Source organism: Astatotilapia calliptera, chromosome 14 (genome assembly GCF_900246225.1).
Source record: "Astatotilapia calliptera chromosome 14, fAstCal1.2, whole genome shotgun sequence".
NCBI lineage: Eukaryota > Metazoa > Chordata > Actinopteri > Cichliformes > Cichlidae > Astatotilapia > Astatotilapia calliptera.
In genome coordinates, this window is record NC_039315.1 from 27577795 (window position 1) to 27600001 (window position 22207).

At 40.1% G+C, this 22207-nt stretch overlaps 1 protein-coding gene across 3 annotated transcripts in view; it reads right to left on the bottom strand.

Annotated features, from left to right (window-relative positions):
- The window catches only part of arap1 (ArfGAP with RhoGAP domain, ankyrin repeat and PH domain 1), a 65590-nt gene that overhangs the window by 13569 nt on the left and 29814 nt on the right, over positions 1–22207 (bottom strand). For all 3 annotated transcript variants that reach the window (XM_026191464.1, XM_026191466.1, XM_026191465.1), the window contains 19 exons: positions 21664–21749; positions 21084–21266; positions 12755–12929; positions 11543–11677; positions 11300–11435; positions 11025–11127; positions 10138–10330; positions 10000–10045; positions 9660–9823; positions 8416–8628; positions 5147–5252; positions 4899–5046; positions 4578–4649; positions 3623–3700; positions 3373–3490; positions 2592–2705; positions 2355–2494; positions 2179–2261; positions 1520–1579 (listed from right to left, as the gene is read on the bottom strand). In XM_026191464.1, coding sequence (XP_026047249.1) covers positions 1520–1579; positions 2179–2261; positions 2355–2494; positions 2592–2705; positions 3373–3490; positions 3623–3700; positions 4578–4649; positions 4899–5046; positions 5147–5252; positions 8416–8628; positions 9660–9823; positions 10000–10045; positions 10138–10330; positions 11025–11127; positions 11300–11435; positions 11543–11677; positions 12755–12929; positions 21084–21266; positions 21664–21749 — 2353 coding nt within the window. The remainder of the gene's footprint in view (positions 1–1519; positions 1580–2178; positions 2262–2354; positions 2495–2591; positions 2706–3372; positions 3491–3622; positions 3701–4577; positions 4650–4898; positions 5047–5146; positions 5253–8415; positions 8629–9659; positions 9824–9999; positions 10046–10137; positions 10331–11024; positions 11128–11299; positions 11436–11542; positions 11678–12754; positions 12930–21083; positions 21267–21663; positions 21750–22207) is intronic.

The window sequence follows — 22207 nt, forward strand, 5'->3', positions numbered from 1 at the left end:
CAGAATTCATACATAAGGCACACGGGATTATAAGGGGCTCTGTCGATTTTCAGAAAAATCAAAGGATTGATTTTAAGTGTGCCGTATTTTCCAAACAACACGGTAATAACAACGGCCCGCTAGCACGTTCTACCAAAAATAGTGCTTTGTTGTGTATCTGACGGATGAAAGCCAAACCAGTTCCACACCACTGAAGCTGCAGCATTTTTACAAACCAATTCTGGTTCATCTATTTCATTTAACGATCTGCTTTCGCTCTTCTCATTCTGCATCGCCGCCATGTGTGTATGTAAACAAAGGCATTGCGCATGCGCGTTTTACCCATATTCTATTGCAATATTTCATTTTCCTATCGTTGCCCAACATTACACCGGTATTACCGTAAACGGTATGATATAGCCCAGCCCTAAGCACAATGCAAATCTCATGAACTTGGATTTATTCACAATAGAACAATGAAACCTGAAATTGAAATTGACGCCAGCAACACGTCTCTAAAAATTTGAGCTGCCAACTTCTGTGAGAGAAATCTATTCCCATTCTCGTCTGATATCAGATATATATAGCTGCTGAACCTCACGGCTTACTTACTCCACCTTACTAATGTTTTCTACAGGCAGACCAGTTCAGCACCTGGACTCTTCGACAGCAAAGCCATGCTGTTGTAATAGATGCAGCATGCAGTTTAGTATCATCTTGCTGAAATATGCACGGCATCCCCTGAAAGGCTTTCTGGATGGGAGCATGTGATAAACTAAAACCTCTGGACATCTTTCATCATTAATTGTGTCTTTCCAGATGTGCCAGCTGCCAGTTCTATGTATGTATGTAAGTATGTATTGTATGTATTTAGGTATTAATGCATGCAGGTACCATCAGACATGAGCACGGAGGTCCCTCTCTGCTTTAATCCAGAGACTGCAGTGTCCATGTTTTGCACAATGCTAATCATTCTGACAACAGAACAGTTTTCCACTTTGTCTCAGTCCATTCACATCTTCATGTGTTTCTGGTTCTTTGCACGATAGCGCTTTAACCTGCATTCATGAACCGCACGATGAGCTGTGCTCACAGATAATGATTTCTGGAAGTCTTCCTGAGCCCAAGCAAGCAGCTTACAGGCATTTACAGGCATGATTTTTGACCTTGTCCCTTACATACGGAGATTTCTGCAGATTTCCTAAATCTTCTGAAGTTATTATGGGCCATAGATTATGTAGATGATGGGATATTCACAGGCTTTTCATTTTTAGATTGAGGAACATTTTTCTGAAATTATTGCACAATTTGTAGAGTGTTTTTTGCATAATGGAGAATCTCTGCCTAAGATGCTCTTTTTATAGCCGATCAAGTTACTGACCTGTTGCAAATCAAGCCAATTAGCGGAAAAAAATGCTCCTGCGGCTGTTTGTTTTCGGTATTACTCATTTTTCCAGCCAATAAACCAACATTGCTGGTGACGTAATCAGAGCCTGAAAGTTGTGTATTATAAAAAAGAGAGCACTGAATAAGTACTCACCACTGCTGTCTCTCGGGCTTCTCTTGTTTCATGCTCTCATACAGAACTGTCAGTCCCCAACTAAAAATAAACGTACAAATCACTTTAACAGCAATTCAGCTTCTTAGGATTCACAGTGTCAGCCTGCCCCCTAGTGGTCACTCTGCTTACAAGGCCCAAACAGCTACTTCAGATAAAGAAACTGTAGAGTTCGTAAATTAATAATTCAAGTTTAGTCGTTAATTATCCCTTTAAGCATGAGCCGAGCTGCAGAAGTTGCTCTGTGTAAACTTTTAAAGTTATGAAACAAGGAAGCTCAAGGGCATCAACCAATTTGGTTCAAGCTAACAAAACTGAGGTAATTTGAGATCAAAAAGATGCATTTTGATCAGTAGGGGTAGCACTAGCTGCTCCCGCCAACAGCAATGTAGTGCAGAGGTGTTACACTTGTATAAAGCTGGAGAATGAGTGGCCAGATATCCAATTATTCATGATCAGATAATCCCAGAAAATTGTTATTCCCAGTAAATACATTTTTTGTGCCCACTGAAGCGATAATTTGCATGGCCAGTCTTCCTCCTGGTGTGACAGCAGTTTCCATTTACAGCAGCCACCTGCTGCTTTGCCACTAAGCACTCATGAGAATAGTGTGACACTGGTAATTCAGCACAGGTGCTCACCATGTGGGAGGACGGAGTTTCTTCTTTATACCAAGGTAAACCTTCAAGTTTTTCACTGGCCATTCACGTTCTGGACGGTTACTCTGACAGACAGTGGGGAAAAAAGGAAAAATTAGTTAACGAGTCTACGAAGGAGATAACAAATAAAATGATAAAAGTATGTCTGTAGATCTTACTCTGACGTCCTTGTACATTCTGAGCGAGTTGTAATTGAGGATGAAATAACGCTCATGAAAACTGGTGAGGCCCAAACCCAAGATGCTTCGCTCCTCTCTGAATTTTATCATCCCGTGCTTGGATGCGTCCGGTTTACTGGCTGCAGGACAGAAGGCCAGATAACTGAAATTGATGCAAGCATGCCACAATGTGGCAGACCAAACAGTGCAGCAATGATTCTGTTGTTTTGTATTTACACAGGTAAAGAGTGATGGCCTCCATTGCAGCATGTTTCTTGATAAGCAGATGAGACTCTGTGCCGATGGAGTGAACAATGGGCAAGACTCGCTCCTGATAGTGCAGCGGTCGTTCTGAAAAACAGAGCAGGCAGAAAGAGAGCATGTGTGAAAACATGATGCAAACTTGGGGCATTTCTGGATGACAAAGAACTTTGCAAATCTGCATTCCTCAATAGGGTCAAAGTGTCAGACAAACATGCTGAGCGCTTGATGACATAACTGGTACAGCTTCATATTTTTGGATGCTATAAATACATATTTCCGTAAATCTCACCTTACATCCTGGAAGAATTTTGTTTTGTAAATCTACATACCAATCTGTAGTAAATGACACCGTCTGTAGCGGTAAATTCCTTCCTTCTCTTCCCATCAACAACAACAATTTCCTTCAATTTCTCATCATTACTGCTCCATTTCCTCTTTAATCTGCAGATTAAAGCTACTGTCATTTTCATACTGTCGCTTCCTTGTAGGGAACCAGACAGGTCACATACCAGATGCAAAACAAACTGCAGTTAGCAGCCACACTGTTGCAGGCAATTTTTATTTTTTTTGCATTAGTCCTAGTAAACTGTCATTTTCCAAAGCAAAATAGCCCTGTACCATATTAATGAAAAAAACAGAATAATTAAGACAGAGTTTACAAAATACCCTATAAATTCTAAATCTGCATCAGCATAAAAAACAAATGCTGTTTGGCATTTGTCCTGCCTCCCTTCATCTTTTTAATCAGTCTTACCCATTTCTTCCTTGCAGCAGATCTCCCAGCAGCTCCAGTAATCTTTGTCTTTAATTGGGATGTTACGCTGGTCCAGAATCTCCAGTGTGAGCTCTAATGCTGTCATAGAACCAGGAATCTGTGGGAAGAGTGGAAATATTTGTTTTCTATAAACACCAGCCTGTTCGTTACTGTGGAACTTGATGTGTGCCAGATGAAAGAACTGGGTTGTTAAATAAATAAATGTGTTATTTGGTGAATTCCAACCCACCTTCACATGTCTCTCTCCACTGGCCTTTTCCTCCAGGTACACAGTACAAATGAAGTCACCTCCTCGTTCAGAAGGAGGCTGAAGTTTAGGGCACACAAGCAAACAAATGATCAGACAGAGAAACTGCGATGATAAAAAAGCGTATACACAGATAACCAAATGCAGTGTTCAAACAAGTCAAAACACTTCACACAACACATTTCACTGAGATCAACTGAACAATAATAAAGGTTAATTACACAGGCAGGTGATAAACTAGAAATTAACATAATAAATTAAGTGTAAAGTTTGGTGGAGGGGGGATTATGGTGAGTGGTTGCTTTTCTAAGACTTGGGTTCGGCGCCTTAGTTTCAGTAATGAACCCTTAACACATTCAGGATGAATTACAAACTGCAAGCCGCTTCACATCCAACATTAGCATCTGACCTCACAAATGTGATTCTGGTCAAAAATTCCCATAAACACTCTCCTGAATGTTGTGGAAAGCCTTCCTAGAAGTGTTGAAGCATCATATTAAACCCTTTAGATTAAGATTGGGATGTCAATCAAGTTCGTGTGTGTGTGATGGCTTTTGGAAATATGATGTATCCCAGCGGGATAGAAAACCGATCCAGAAGAATTTCCTTCATTTGCTGATATGTTCTGATGATGGCTGTGGAAATGACTGTTTAATCTCACCGAAGAAATCCACCAAGTTTATTATAATTAACTAAAACTAAGCTAAAAACTGAAACTGCATGGGAAAAAATTCACACTTTTACCAAAGCTGGACTTCTGAAAGAAATTCTAAGTGACACAATTTGAAAAACTAAACTAAAAATATAGAAGAAATATTCTTAGTTTTAGTTCTGCGTTTATATTGTAATATTTTCAATGATTTTCCTAAATCTTGCCTCTGAAATATGTCAGGTCACTGAACCATTCTTTGTTTAAAGTTTATTGTATGTTGCTCACATTTTTTAAATTCCGCATTTTGTGGATAACTTCAATCACTTCTATCTGCTTGTTCAGCTGCTGCTCATCCACCTGCAAGAGAGCATAAGCAGAGTCATTCAACCACAAATAAAAATGTATCAACATTTAAAATCTGCACTGATTCTTCAAAGTGCAGAATCACTGTATGCAAGGAGAACATTGTGTTGTAATCACAGTGAAGCTTGATCTTTAAGATAAAAAGATAAGACGAACACTTAGACCTCTACACCACTGAAAAGTGTTTTTAAATCCCTGATGTGTTAGCATAGAAGCATTACCACCTTTGTTATCAGCACTGACCTCAAAGATGAGTTTGTAGTGCTCAATGAGGTCTTCAATGGCGCGGCCAGCGGCATAGTCCTTCCCGTCAGTCTGGAACAGTGTGGGACCGAACACGATGGCCAGATTATGGTTGTTCATCTGGTTGTCATCCGAAAAGTGCTGCACGCTGAAACACAAGCGGTAAAAAAAACACACAAGTCTGTGCACAAATACATACTCAGGGAGAGGTGATAAGATGGTATCAGTCACTGTGTATCAGTTCTCACCAGTAGAGATGCTCGATAAGGGCTTGTAGTGTTGCCTTGTTGACATGAGGCAGTTTGTTCAAGAACTGCTTGTACTGGGAGATTTTAGTACTTTCATCCTGAATGGCTGGGGAAGAGAGAAGAAGATGAGGAGAAAAGTAAAATTATTAAATAAAATTATGAACACAGAGGATATTTATAGTACAAACGGCCAGGATCAAAGAAAGAGCTGGGAGGGTAAGATGGAACGAAAAAAAAAAAAAAAAAAAAGCACAGGACGAGAGCACAAAAGATCAAAACAGGGAGAAAGGCTGAAGAGAGGCCTGATGAAAAAGGACTCTAGACTTCTAAAACAAAGAGCATTTTTGTTTAAACTGGCATGTATATATTAAAAATGGCCAGCAGTGTGTAGGTCTTTGGTTGAAAACAATAACAAGATGATGGTACCAGACACACAGCTGCAGCATATCTTTAAACTCATTCTCTTTGCACTGTATGCTCAATTTAGCTTCAGTGTTAAAAAAAACAAAACACTAGAATTACAATGACAAACATATCATTAAATCCCTGCAATACTAGCATTATATGCTCATTTTCAATTTGAAACCAGTACATTGTCAAATGCTTATGTTACTGGGGCAAAAAAGACTGGAAAAGTTGTGCTAAAAGCTGTTTTCGGTGTAAGACTACAAATAGTAAGAGGCAGTTATGTACTGCAATAATTTCGATTGTTGAAAAATCCTTAAACAATGACGCCCAACATCAACACTAAGATAAGATAAGATAAGATAAGATAGAACTTTATTAATCCCTCGGGTGGGTTCCTCTGGGAAATTCGATTTCCAAAAAAGCACAGCACCGACAGAAGTTACAGAGTTATACACACACACACATATATATAAATACAGAGACAATATAAATAAAATATGCGAAGGGGATAAATAGAATAAATAGGAATAAAAATAAAAATACAAGTGAATGAATTGCACATTTCAAGTATTGAGTCTATTGCACCGTTGACTATTTACAAAAGTATTGCACAAAAGGTATTGCACAGTGAGGTGAAGAGGCACTACAGCTTAGTTGTTCCCTCCTTTGTCCTCCTGTTTCCCCTCCCTCTCCCCTCCAGAGAGGAGTTAAACAGTCTGATGGCGTGTGGGACAAAGGAGTTTTTAAGTCTGTTAGTTCTTGTCTTGGGGAGAAGCAACCTGTCACTGAACAGACTCTTCTGGTTGTTAATGGCCGTGTGCAGAGGATGCCTGGCATTGTCCATAATGTCCATCAGTTTCTTTAATGTCCTTTTCTCTGCCACTGTCACCAGAGTGTCCAGCTTCATGCCGACCACAGAGCTAGCCCTCCTGATCAGTTTCTCCAGCCTGGATGAGTCCTTCTTTGCTGTGCTGCTCCCCCAGCACACCACAGCATAGAAAAGTACTCCAGCAACCACCGACTGGTAAAACATCCTCAGGAGCTTCCTGCAGATGTTAAAAGACCTCAGCCTCCTGAGGAAGTACAGTCGGCTTTGGGCTTTTTTTATACTAAACACCCAAACCCAAGATAAAATACAAAAGGGTTGTGGTCCTTCCTTGTAAACTAGATTAAAGTGCAGAGGGACTAAAAGCTACAGATGAGGACAGATGAGGACCCTCCTCATGAAAGTTTAAAACTTACACAAAAAAATTAAAAAAGGTTTCTGTTAAACATAGCAAGCGATTTTTAAAACACAGCTTTCCCAAACATCCTAGTTTTGTTTTGGATGTTTAGTTTTTTGTTTTTATTTTTTACATTGCACACAGAAACTAAATTGTTTCACAAAAAACAAAAACTACCAGTGTCAAGGTTATTAATAGTTATTTGCAAATCCTTTTTACTGGAAAACAGCCTGCTGTCATTTGCTGTAGTTGTCAACAAGACCCACACTCGTCTCCCGAGCGAGACTCTCTAAAGCTTTACACAGGCTGGTAGTTGTTCATCAGGTGCGATGTATGTTTTGAGTCACTGTTGTGTTGGAAGACAAAGTGAGATCCAGGTTTGCTGCCAACTGTTTGAGGTTTTCTTTCAAAATCTTCACATATCCTTCACTCTTCCTTCCATTTTGACAAGATGCCCACTTCCAGACGTTATGAAGCATCTCCACAGCATAATAGTCCCACCACCATGCTTCACTGCGGGGACGGTGTTCTATGGGTTGACGCCTCTCCATTTTTTCTCCAAACATAAGTCACTGTGGCTACAGAGCCTTTGTTTCGTCTCATCTCATCTGACAAAAGGACACACTCCCATATGCATAATGTTTCTTCAGGTTGTCCTTAGCATGCTTTAGTCTGTCTTGAAGGTACGCCTTCTGCAGAAGTGGACTTTTCCTTCGTCTGCAACCTCACGGTTCCTGCGCAGGTTTCTAGTGACAGTCTTCTTTGAGAGTAGGAAATCCAAGTCGACTAAGTTATTCATGAGTGTCTTGACAGTTGTTCTGTGGTCTTTGGACACATCTCTCACAGGTTTTCTTTAATGAATCTTTCACTTCCTGCCTCTGTCAGGCTTGTTGTGTGCTGTGTGTCACTTTCCTAATGATAGTTCTCACTCCAGTTCTTGACACTTGGAAACACTGTGATAACGATGTATATCCATCTCTGCTTTATGAGCAGCCATAACTCTTTATCACAAGTCTAAACTGCTTTCTTGTGTTTTTGACATGATGCTTTCTCAAGTGACTGCTCAAACAGTCTATAAGGGTACAAAGTTTAAGTTAAAGCACATTAATTCACAGCAATGGTTTGTACTAAGGCTCATAAAGCTCAGGGTCATAACATGAGCCTGTTAGTTATTGTTTTTCTCCAAAATAATTCTGTTATTGTGTGCAAACAGAAATTTGAAAATAGAATTGCTATGTTGAAATTTGCTGCCCTGTTAAAAAAAAAAAAGCACAGTGACATTGATTTTCGGCTAATAATTTTGTAATGTGCTAAATGCCACAAAATGCATGTCTGTAAAGGGACCATGACAGGTCATCCGCCATACAGATGACTTCTTAATCCAGGAAGGCCTTGCTTGTTTTGGCATGGCAATACTAAACCAGCTCAGGTTTTAGAACAGTATGGCTCCAAACTGGCCTGTCAGTGTGTCTCTCAGCAGATGCAGTATCATGATATCAAAACATCAGAAAAACTAATTTGCCCCTTTTAAGGAGAGCCACAGGTGTCTGATCTATACATGTTTTACAGGATACTCAAAGCTCGTAAAATAATAATAAACATAGGAATCATGAAGAAACAAAATCGTATGACTCTTACTTGCAGTGCTGAGCCAGGAGGGGGAGTCCTGTGTTGTGAACACTCCCTCTTTCAACTCCCTGAAAAACCGTTTGAGTGTGTTAGAGACGTCGTCCACCTGATGCTCTCCTTCCCTTAGGCAAAGGCTGCGAGCATCGTGACGAAACCTCTCGCACAGAGCTGCCACACGAGAGTTCACGCCGCTCTTGCGATAAATTCCCTCTGACACCATACCTAGAGATGGGACATTAACAAGCACACACAAAAACACACAGAGTAGAATGTTACACAAACACAGACTTAAACCGGAAGAAACAGCTCTTTCACCACTGACAAAAGAAAACAAAAGTTCCTCAAACTTAATCGTTATATTGCATCTTCCAACATTCAGAACATTTAATGCATCAAGTGTTTCGCCTCAACACTGCAACGATTGGCCTCTGAGGGCTTGGAAACATTGAGCTGACTGACATCTGAAGGCAAAGCAAAAACAACAACGAGGGGAAAAAAGAAAGAAGAAAAAAAAATCACATGAGCAGAGCTGCTAGCGGTGAGGCCAGAAGGCCAATATGTCAAACGGTGTCAACCCACAAAGAGAGAAGTGTGATGCAGCTGCACTTCTCTACAATGAGTGCAGATAATTAAAACAATGGACCTCACACACCACACTGAGAGCAAGTTAGGCCCATGTCCACTCGAGGAAATAAGAGTCATGTTATTTCCTCTATTTTATCTTTGTCTACTTTGAACTGTTGTACATGTCAAGCTTTTCAAGCTGTGAACTCATGCAAGAGATGTAGCACAAGCAACTCTGCCACTCTGGTGAAACCAATGTTCAAGCTGTACAGCTATATAAAAGATGAGGAGGAAGATGGTTCTTCCGTGGATAGATCCAGTGGAATTTAACACAGTAAACTTAAGGTCCAACTATTATAGCCACATGAGTTCAGAGAAAGATAGAAAAGGTTACAGTTCATGCTGAACCAAGAGCCTGGATTTTTGTTTGTGTGCTGAACTATGATGGTTAACTAAATTTTATGTTATGCAAATGTTATATTATCAATGCTTACCATGATATGAGGTATGACTTGTGTTGTAAGGAGTCGTCTTTGTTTGGTTTGTTATGTAAGTAATGTTGCATATATGTGTGAATGTTTTATAGTGCACTGTCAAAATGTAACACAATAAACAAAACTAAAGATGCATGAAGTACATATTTACTTCACAAAAATGGTTTCTTATGTGTGTGAGTGTGTGTTTCTTACCACACTGTGTGATGTAGTTAATGCAGCTATCTACGATCACCGGTATGTCCGTCTCCGTGAGCTGCTGCTCGTGCAGCCTGTCTCCTCCACTCCCTGCAGCTGCTTGGATAGCTGCACACCAGCAAGAAAAATCCAGCTTTCTCTTTCCTTCTATGTACAGAGTTCTAAAAAAAGAGAAGAAGAAACAAATAAAGAAGAAAGAAGAATTAATAGATGAGTATGTGAGGGAAAACCGTTTCATCATTAGGAATATCTATAAAAATTAAACAGGTTAATCTTTAAAGGGGTTTCAAACTGTAAGAATAATTTGTCAATCAGCACGCAAATGATCCGTTCTCACCTGCCTTTCCCCACCAGAACCATGACTTCATTGTCTTGCTGAATTGCTGTAAAACACAAATACAGGGTAAGAACTGTTGTGCTCTAATCGCTGAGCACTCGCACAGTGATTAAATCCATGTTTGCGTGTCTTACTCACATAGTTCGTTCAGTTTGCGGAGGTGGATCTCCTCCACCTGACTGCCTTCCAGGTAAACGTGAAGTACAGACCCCTCCAGAGCAAACCACCCAACTTTGGACCTTTGTAGGTTCAAGCCATCTTTGCACATCAGCTTCCCAATCCTCTCAGAATTCAATCTCAGCAAAGGTTCTGCAGAGACTGGAATAAAGGCCTACAAGCAAAGGACATACAGCGTTTGTACTGAAGCTTCTTTAGGCTGCTCCCTTTTCAAAAACGGGAAAGAGCTCCACATATTTTGATCTGGCAGATTTTTACGCCTAAGGATCTTCCTGACGCAATCCCCAAGGGACCTGTGCCTCCTCCTGGTCTCAAACCAGGGTTTGTACAAAATCATCCTTGCCCTTCTTTTTTATTATGAGCTACATTTTATTTTATTGCTTTTAAAAACGAATACTATTTGTCACTGCTTGAAGAACACAGTGTGGGTGGCAACAAATTCAGCCTCGATTCTGGTTACATTCTGTCCAGTTACTATCTCGGCCTTCTCCCCAAGAGCTGTGGAAAGAGACAATCCTCCACGAAACTGGTTGTGTCACAGGTTGTTCATGACCTTGTGCATAACTCTGACACATCTGACTGGTTTCACAATAACTAATGAAATTTGAGTGCACACACTTTGCCCTTTCAGCCGTTGAGATAAAATGACTGTTGTTTCATTTCACACGATCACGTCAGTCGTAAAGAAAGTTGTGCTTTGATAAAATAAACAACAGCGAGCACTGTACTGATCACTGACACCAAGCTTAATCTGCTAACACCACTTATAAGAGCTTTCTTATTTGACTAGAAATAAAGAAAAATCACAAATCTCTCCGTTAAGCTGAATATATGTATTTGATTGTTACCTTGGCGATAGACTTGACCCACTGGGATTTGACTTCTGAGTCATCGGTGCCAAACAGGTAGAGACGCTCAGACTCTGTATAAATTTCAAATGTATTGTTGTACCTGGGGGTTGGGGAAAAAAAAAAAAAAAAGGAGGTTAGAGGAGCAGACACTGGGAAATTTAGGAAAGAGAAGGAGGAGACATACGATTCATCTCGCTTAACATTACAAGGTGTCGTTGCATTTTTGCTGTAAATGTGCATTTACGACGGACAGTGTGTGGGTGTTTGCGTACCCATGTCTGTCGTCGTTGTCGGAAGCCAAACACACAATCTCTGAAGCCTTGAGAGCTCCATTTGGGTTTGAGTTCTTGTCACTTTCGTAGTAGCTGAAAACGCCATCATTTAGCGTGCACCAGCGACGACTGAACTCTATATTGATAGACAAATAAATATTTGCCAAGCATAATAGTGATAATCACTTTAACTATTCTTTCTTCTTGTGGTAAGTGTTGCTGTTGTATAGTGTTTGTGCTTACCCTCTTTGGCCTTGCGCTCTGTGACTGGCCGAGCCATGGATGCAGTTTTGAATAGGAAGCCATTGTGAGACACGGAAGGAGGTAGTGGGTAAGGTTCTGGGTCCATAGCATCCACCTCCTCTAACCGTGGTAGCTCTACAGAAAAGCATTGTAAAGAATTTGATTGTATGAAAGTAAAGAAGTGTTTACGACACACTCTTACGGTCTCTTAAACTTTTAAACCCTATTGAAATGGCCCCTCCCTCGTTTCTCAACACTCTGCTTTGAGTTCTTACCTCATAGTTGAACTATGTTTTGCTATGACTGTAGTCACCCACTCTTAAAATGTCAGTGCCTTGATCCATCTGACGTCACCAAATATCAACCAATTTCTAAATTACCTCATTGCTAATACCAAGATTATTATAGTTAACTAAAAACTAACCTAAACCACATCTTAGTTCACTATAAAATAAAAAGTAGACTTTAGAAGAAAATGTCAACTAACAAATGATATAAAGTATTACAACTTGCCTGATGAGGCTTTGATGGGAGTGTTTATTGAGACTTTTGATGTCTACAAGACTGTAAGTCAATGACTTTTTAAAAGTGCTGTTAACTAGAATCAGGGGGCTCTTAAACGAAAGCTAAACATGCTTTACACCAACAACATGCCTCTAAACTAGCCTGCCTGCAATCCAGACCTGTGACCCACTAAAAACATGTCACACATTTAGAAAATGAAAGACACAACACAAGCAACAAGGAGCACCTCCTATGTGAAGCAAGACTGGGGAAACACTGTTCAGCTGATTACAGGTTCAGTAAATCGCTGCATTCTGCTCTCACTTAGAGCTTAATAAGCATTCAAACTTCTTGGATTGCAGAATTTATATTAAGGGTCCACTCATTATTTCAAGATCCTGTTGATTACTGAAGCAAAAACAATTTTAATGTCAGGGAAACACAATTTTTGAATGACCTAACTGAGAGGATCCAAATTACAAAGCCAACTGCTTTGTATAAGATCCTTTTTTAACGTATCCCTCCAGTCCGTTCTCGTTTCCAGAATCTGCCTGCCTATAAAGCACGCTGTGTTTCGACAAGTGCTTTGTGAAAAAACATGTTATTTTTTTTAAATCAATACTTTAACAAACTCTTTCATGAAAGCTCTACTCAGTCCATTAAAAACAAATGTGTGCTTGGGACCCTGAGCTTGCACGCATACTGTACCTGTGTTCAGATTATGGTTCAATAACTCGGCCTGTAGGGGTTGCGAGTGTGCGGTGGCCAAGGAGAGGGGGGAGGGTTGACTTTCCAGCCCAGTTGAACAATTCACATCTGCACCGCAGAAAATCAGGCTCAGCGTCTCCAGTACATCGCTGCACTGCACATTTATACAAAGAGCCTGGAGAAAAGGGGAGAGCAACAGACAAGGAGACACACGAGTAAACGCTCGTGTACAAAAATAACAGGCGGAAACAACTGTGTACCGTTTCTTGGCAACAACTTCTGGCTTTATAGTGCAAGTATTGAACTGAAATTCATTTTACCTCCAAATGCAGACATATCATTTATTTGTTATAGACATATAAAAAGAACTACATTGCTCAGAAAGTAGGAGACCAAAGAGGTTGGATCAACATTAACTATGACTTAACACAGTTAAACATGGACAACAATTAAAGCAAAGCAGGGAAGGAAATGAGGGTGTGAGATGAAATTAAGACAAGGAAGGAAGGAAATATGGAGGACAGGATGAGAGCGTCGACTTGAGAAGCATTTAGGTAATAAAGAAAAAGGAGTTGCTTTTGTTCTTTTTAAGAAAGAAATCTACAATACAAGACTAATGAAAAAAGTAACAAAAGGGTTTTAATACTGTGATCCTGCTGCAGCTGAAAAGGTTTGAATCATGTTGTTTGAAGTTCTTTCAGTTTTCAGAATGAAGTGAACTTCTGCACACCAAACAAACTGCGTGTTTGTCTGTCAGGGTATGTGGGCTTTAAAACCTGCACGGCCTTTTGCCCAAGAACCCTCATGCTTTACTGTCAACACTGCTCCACTCCTCCTTCCAAATAGATTTAAAAACCATTAAAGTATACTCTGTGTTTTTATTGAATAACAAACATTGCAGTGTCAAGAGCAATCTCCACTCATTTTATTTTGGGATTTACCGCAACTGTAGATTACTCTGGTTAAACTATATACAAAGTATTCTCAGGTGTCCTCGAGCCATTTTGGAATGATTAGATTATAAGTCCTAGCTTATGTATTTATCACTTTGTACTCTTTGTGCATGACTGCACAATTGTTTGCAGTCGTTTCCTCGTCACTGATATAACTTGAAGGAATCTTCAGTAATTTTATTACATCCTTGGATGTAATGGAAGCTGTGCAGCAAAAGGTTAAGCTGGAGACACAAAGGACTAGTGTCAAAAACCTGATCTGAATGGAAATCTAAAAACAAAACAGAATTTTTTTTACAATATATTTTTGTAAGCTGAGCATTCTTGAATCTCATAGGAAGGCTCAGACTTTCGGGAGCCTGTTTAGCTCAGTGGGTAACTATATGACACATGGCTAAAGTGCAGCGGTCTGGGTTTGAGTCTGACCTGCGGCCCTGTGCTGCGTGTCCTCGCTTTCTCTCTCTCTCATCTGGTTTTTCTGTCTGTCTTCGCTGCTCTACTGTCAAATAAAGACTAAATATGCCCAAAAACTAATCTTTAGAAGAAAAAAAATGTCTGCTTTGCAATGTAGGCATACGTACCGCTGCGGCAACCCTAAAATCTACACGCACCCTGATATTACACGTCTCATTTAACCCCCGACAACACCACCAAGGACAGAACTATCGTGACAGGTCCAGATGTCTTTACCTGCAGTAGGGAACTTTCCTGGCAGTGATCACACAAACATTTTTAACGTGCTAACAAAGAAGCTTTTGTGTCATATTTCTGTTGCCATTATCTCTCCTTATTAATAGCTCATGAGCGATGACTGATGTGCCATTACTGGCAAACCAGCGAAGAAATTTAAAACTCAGGCAGGTGGAATGCAGCACAAGTTGAGAAAGACGTAATCAGCATTGTGCTAACTCGCTGGAACGATGATGAATATAACTGGTGTTCACTCATATAAATAAGTTCCACAGCACTTCTTTAGACTATAAACAACAAACAAACTAACCCTGAGCACAAGGAAAGAAGAAGAGAGAATACACACCCAGGCATGTCTGTCTTCAGTTAAACGCAATAAGCTCTTTTGGGTCTGACTGAGAAATTCCCCAGTGCGCACACACACAGACAGAGCCCCTCCTCTATTTAAGCACTATTGAGCTTACGCACACACGCACACAAACAAACAAGGCAATTAGCAAAGATTAGAATTGCAAAAGATACACCCACGCAAACCCAAAAAACACAAAGACAAACTGCCAAAGCACCGATGAGTTGAGAGAATTTAAAACATCAAGAATTATAAATGGGGTTGTTTGCCAGAGTGACAGCACTTCCCATTCCCAAAGCCACAGATCCTGAGACATTACGCAGTCTGGCTTTGTTTCAGTCCAATGAGTCGGAGTGCAGCTGCAGACCGGGTCAAGCACTGAAAGATTTGGCAAACAAAATTCAGGGCGCTCTAAAGAGCTGCTTAAAATATCACTAGTAATTTTTTTGTCCAGGGTGAGGCCCAAAATCAGTAAAACAGGCTGTATTTTTCCTTAAAAATCCATCCATGATCTGGTTTTCATGCCCAAGTAGATGAAGTTTTTGGTCTTTAAATCTTTAAAAAGATTTAAGGCAACTTGAAAATGTTATAAAACTATACACAACAAATAAAAAGATGGGTGTAACCTGCTCTTTATCACTGATGGCAACCAAATTTTTCCACTTTTGGTCAACAACATCAAAATGACCACGCTGTTTAGCTGTACCGGCCTGCAATGAAGATGCCACTGCAGCCCAACAAACACAGTCATCCGAACTCTTGTTTGACCACAAGCACAAAGCAGTTCACAGACAATACTCTGCCATCAACAAATAAGTGTGTTATGCTCTGTGCCGATATATTTGCATGTGTATGTGTGCATGTGTGCGGTCCGTACACAACAATGCAGAGAACAGAGGAAAAAATCAGTGCTCTGCTTCATCCCATGTGGACATACATGTGGACACCTACGCTGTGCAAAGAGCCAGTGTACAGTAATATGACAACAGCCTTTTCTTCTGTCCAGGAAAATTGAACCTATCAGAATGAAGTACAATGAGGAAATGGGCTGTTTGAGTGTTAAGAAACCTCACCCTTCAACATCTGCTGCCGATGAAACAGGCAGTAATGTAATAACGCACACAGAGAGAAGGGAATTCAAGAATCTTGCAGAATTTCCCAAGAGAGACAGAGGCAGAGAGATTTTTATCTGGGCGTGTCAAAAAAAAAAAAAAAAAAAAAAAAAGCCAACAAAAAAAACAAAAAAAAACATAGGCCTCCATCTGGCCTCTGCATTTGTATGGGGCTGAACTGGAGGAAAAGAAAGATGAGGGAGGGAAAGGAAGAAAGAGAAATATTGTGAAAAGAAGATGAAAGCATTTCAGTCAGCCACATTAATCAGAGACAGATTGTTTTTGGCTAGAAACTCAACCTATGTACAGACAGTGATACTAACACATGCAGGCTTTGCTGTGTAGACTTTAGCACAAAATACCCCAAACTACACCCACACTTACAGATGTGAATGTACGTGCATATATTAAATCCAGATGAGAAAGAGCTATTCCCATATGTTCCATCATTACCTCACCGTGTGTAGCTTAAAGAGAGAGGGAGATGGTCAGGGAGGTGAAAATCCAGACAGAAAAAGGAGGGCAGAGAAAAAAAAATGATTTGAAGGAAAAATCTTTTTCCTTCAGAGTTCCAGACAAAAAAAAAAAAAAAAAAAAGGAGGGAGGGGGAAAAAAAGCACTGCAAAATAAACAAGAAAGGAGATCACATGTTGAGCCAATCTCCCTGTAGAAATCGAAAGGATTTATAACCTGAAATCCTAAAGTGTGAATGAGGACATGATGGGAATGGTCGGAAAACAGAAGAATTAAATAGGAAGAATGAGCAAAAGCAGAAAATAAAAGGAGAAGGTATGCGATGAAGAGCTCTTCTTATAAGGAATCCAATTACAAAACTTTAAAAGCATAAAAAACAAGGCCGTAAAGAGATTTTTAATCCTGTACCTTAGTTGTTAGTTTGCTATGATAAAATACCAACAACATGCTGATAGCCAACAGCACACAGTCAAGGAGACCTGGGAAAGGAGAGTGGCCGTCAACTTTTCAATAACCGATTGCTTTATTTTCTCAAATGTCACTAAAATAGCCACAAAGTTATGAAAAAAAGTTAAACTATGACAACTATCCCCAACTCAAACACAGCACAAACACAGAGGGACTATCAAACTGTCTGCATTAAACAACTCTATGTCACACTGTGCACTTCATTATGAAACGTCATCTATGCTGTGTCACTTCTTCCCTTTCAAGGAAACCACGAGCCAACAAAGCCTTTAATGTCAACCTAAAGGCCATAAAAAGCTTCAAACTGTTTAACAGGAAGATGGCAACGCCACAGAGGAAGAACAACTCATGGATGACTGTTACTTTATTCTTAACATGCAGGTGACTAACATTCAATAGAGGTCTTCTAAAAACAGATGCAGTTGTGCCTACAACTGCATCTGTTTTGTTTCTGTAAGAAGGAAATGCAGAGTATGGTTTTTCCAGGGAATAAGAAACCCAGTGTAAAACTGTGGTCACAGCTAGAGTTCACTACTTGATGCAACTGAGAAAAATTAGGAAGCCACAGTAACAACAGAGGAAGAACCAAAAGAGACAAAACAGGAGACGACGATCATGATTTACAGATGGAAACATACAAGCACACAAAAAGAAAGCAGTACAGACCAAATACAGAAAAGGCACACAACCATGCCCACGCAGGCAAATTCATGTGCATTTCAATGTGTTGCAGCTCACTCCAGAGGAAAAAAAAAACAACATACACACACACAGGCACACAATAGCTCTAATGTCTCACTAACACAGAGCTGCAGTGCTGCAGTCCCCATAGTGTCAACACAAAAATGTTTCCCACAGACACATTCAAGCACATGACTGCACACACATACTGTCAGAGATCTAAAATCCACTTCCACACATCGCTTTAAACGAACCACCACTGAAATGCAATGTTGTGCTCTTTTTCTTAACAGAGCTAGCCTAAAAGGACTCAGAGAGCTGCAAAAACAAGGCATATTTTCACTACCCTGTCCTACAGCTCCCCTCTTATACATAGCCCAACCTGGAAGTTTTCAGTTCCCGTCAGTCAGTCCGCTATTTGAATGTCAGTTGACAAAGACAGCCCGGAAAAGTTGCAAATGTAAAAGTCTGAAGCTCATATCAAAAAGAAAATTATAAAAGATATAAACGACTTGCAAATAAGAAAAAAAGAGCAAGGAGTGAAGTGATCAAATTTCTTCAGCGGTCAGAGCCAAACAATGTGTAGGACAGGAGGAGAAGGAGGAGGAGGAAAACAGAGGGAGGGGTGGAGTTACAGCACATTCCAGTTAAATCAGTAAGTAATGATGTCACATTAAGGAAAAAAGGAAAAACAAAGAAGAAAGCGAGCAAGAGAAGTGGGGTTAAAAAGCCAGGAGTAGATAAATGACCCTGAATTAGCTAAGGGTGCTGCTGCACTCACAGAGTGTGCAAGCATGTTTTTGTCTTCATTTCGCACTCTTGCACACTTACATCACCTTTTTTGTCACCCACTTTTTTGTCACCAGCTGACACATGTGCAGAGTGTACAATTTCTGAAAGGCACACCCAAGCAGAAGCAATGCTCATCTGTATTTTTCTCATGAACAGGAAAAAACAAACAAACAAGTAGAGCAGCCATTTAAGTAATCACCTCTGAAATGGGGGTGGAGTTGTGTGTGTGTGTGGGTTTGTGGGAGAGGGGGGATGAAAGCTGTAGGAAAGTCCAACAGATCACGTCCTCTATAGGTCCCAAAGACCCAAGAGAGAGATAAGAAAAGAGCAGAAAATGGAGCCATCGGGGAGGAGGACAAGCAGCTGCTTTTAAAACAAAAACTAAACAACTTCCTTTATCTCATTCTGCACATCCCAAACACAGTGACTCACACTCACTCACACACACAAATGTAAAAGCTTAACAGCTTGAGGGGGAAAAACACATAGCTCACAGTCAGGTGCTAAATGTGACTCATTTACACACCAAGTTTATCTGTGCCCTGTACACATTGTTAGCAGTAACTGGGTTAAGCTCCTAAGAAGTGACCGAGCTGGGTCTGAAACACTCAGTCATTAATCACACATGATGGAGCCCAGTATAAAAGCTATGGCCATTCCATGGCCACTCACATTTCCTGATTCTAAACAATACTAACCATATTAATGTGTCATCTTCAAGCAAAGCGTCGCCCACCACAAGTACACAAAGACACCGCGGTTGTCACATTTAAAAGAGTCGTTGCTAAGAGTCGGTTCTGGGACCTTGCAGAGTTGCAAGTTTGAAAAAAATGACTCAGAAGCAGGGATTTCACAGGGTTTAGTCCTGAACCTGCATTAATCAGTCTTTAATTCTTCAACTCTAAAATTGAGGTTTGCAAAATTACTTCAAGTGATAGAGCGTGTTTCACAAGTTTAATCAGTTTTTTTAGTCTATAAACCCAACTTGCACTCCATTGCAGCTGCAGTGCGATCAAACAAAGTCCCACAAATGCCTTAAAAACAAGAAAAGTGTCAAATGTTGTAAGACTGGATCAACCAGCTGCAGAAGCATACTGGCTGCTTTACTGTAAGTATCTAAGTGTTAAATAACACTTTCGCCACAGTCACAGGATCTTACCATGTATTTACACAAAGGAACGTGCTTATTTTTATGCTCTTTCTATTGGCTTCAAAGGAAATTCTGCATCTTATTTTAAGTTACTGCTCAAAACAAGAACTCTGAACAGAATCATCAACTTCGAGGTGCAAACCAAGGATGTCAAACTCATTATACACAAAGGCAGCCCACTTTAATCTTAAGGGGTAAAGATCAAAGTAAAACTATATGATAAATCTGTATTGCCCAGACTATCCAGTACTTATAAAATATGAAGTTTGCATTAATGAAAATGTCCTTATAGTGAAAATACAGAAACTTCCCTGTCGTTTAATTATGTTAGTTAATTACTTTGATTCCGTATGAAGGAATCAATCAGCAGGATAAGTTGAAAAACTTGTTTTACAACTACAGTTAAAAAAAATCAAAATCGATGCATACCTTCATACTTTTAGTGGGCGGATTTGAGTATTTACTTGGCCAACTCTGTCCCCCAGGCCTTATATTTGACAAACCTAGGAGGCATTTTTGCATGCTTTTGCATATGCCAAAACTGTTAATATATTTTTTCCACTCACCAATTAACCCCAGTATAATATAACAAGAAATGCAATTTTTCTTCACAGTCTTCTTCAGTCCAAATAAACTGCATGTAGAGAATGCTGAGGCACCAATCTGACGAAGACAACAAAAACATTCCTGCTGCACTGAAGATTCCCACTAGCCCCCATATTTCTTAAACAGACATTAGGAACAAATGGGATCATTTTGTAATGCTGGCTGCCTGCCAAGCTAAGCAATTAGAGAACCAAGGGCTTGGAAGGAGGGGTGACCAAAAAGAAGATCCTGTGTGGAGATAGGAGAAACTTCCAGAAAGGCAGCTGTCAGTGCAGTAGTTTTTCCTCAATGAAAGGCATACAAAAACCTGCATGGGATTCAGGAAAAAAAAAAAAAAAAAAAAAAAACCAACCTCAAGGATCCTGATACTGTGAGAAACGAGATTCTCTAGCATGATAACAGCAGTCAGGTCTGAAGGAAACAAGACACTATTCAATACTATCCCAGCCAGGAAGTGTGGTGCTGGCAGCATCATGCTGTGGGGGGATTTTTTTTAAGCAGGGACAGGATGACTCATCTGGGCTTATGAACACCGAATGATGCTAAGTACACAGATGACCTAATGAAGGCAATAATGCACCAGGGGAGCATCTCAGACTAGTATGAAGGTTCATCTACCAACAGGATAATGGGAAAACTGATCCTGAAGTCGTGAGCCGGCTGTTTGTGACATTCAAGGCTCCGGTTGCCTAGGTAACCCTCTAGTGACTTTATTATCAGGTCATATGTTAATCAACAGTATTCTTCAGTCTGGTACTTTCAATCACACAGAAACAGGAAAAGTTTATTTAGGGCCCCGCCCACTACTCATAGCAAGCGGTTATTTCCCTCATGGAAAGATTACGGAAAGTCATTCACTCTCTCTGGTTTCCGGTTGGCACCTCGCTTCCAATGTGGACACATTTTAAGGCCCCATCCGCACACTCAGCTATTCGCTTGTCACTCATCACTTTACACTTTGCAGCTGCTCACTAGCAGAAATTTCTGGCAATGCAGTGCGCAGATTCAGAATTAAACACAACGGTATCACAAGCAAACTGTGACTTTGACTTACGTGATTGAGCTCCCTCTGGTTTCCATACAGAGCGTGGTACCTCCTGTATTTGCCCTGGCGATATTTGTTGCTGATGAAGCGTCTTCTCTCTTCGCTGCAGCTCGAAGGCGACAGAGCTTCACTTGGTGGGACATTAGCTGCCCAAAAACTGTTAGCCCGCTCGTTGCCTATCACCAGGAATAACTGCGACAAGGGCAGGGTGAACAGGAAAATAAATAAATAAATAAAAAATGAAGAGAAGTACTTCCACACTTATTCTATTTTTCTTCTGTAGCACTTACTAGATCAGATTACTGACACTTCTGACCCGCAGGTTTATAAAACAATATAATGAAACCCACACAAAACCACCGGTAACTACTGCCTCGGAAACTTCCACAGAGATGAAACTAAAACTAAGCTGTCTCAGCTCCAAAATGATTAATTGCAGAAACATTATATTTGAACATACTAGTTAATTAATCTTAAGACTTTAAACATTTAAAGAAACTGGACATAAATCCTTGTCTTTGGAGTCTGTTCTAATTTTTATATCAAAAACGTCTCAACAATTAATTAGAGAGAGAATTTCTATTTGTACCTGAATAAGCTCTTCTGTCCAAACTTTCTTATCCATCTTCAGACTTCGAACTTTTGAAATGCTAGGGCCTAGTCCTCTGTGCTCCCCTGGAATAACACACATACACATATTAAAGCCAAGTTCAATCTTGACCATATTATAAGCTCTGTACGGACAACCAAATAACTCTTTACAAACAGACAAAAAACAAACAACAAGTGCAGTGAAATGATTGATTTTTTTATATTTCAAGGCAAAAATCACTGCTGACCAAAGAGAACACGCAGGCTACAACTAGTCATTAGGTTTAGGAGGTAATTACTTTCACACAGGGCCAGGTAGCGTCACCTAAAAACAGCATTGTGTTTTAGCAAAGGGTCAAATACATTTTCACAGCACTGTACAATTACTGCCCTGTGGTTTTATGCCTCTGCCAAACAGCACAACCAACCAACCACACACTGATATCAATGTGTGTCCAGGCTTATTTCACCTTAGTAGAAAAAGACTTTATTTACTAGAAAAATCTATTAAGTGTCTGCATACTAAAAAAATAGAGGTGCAA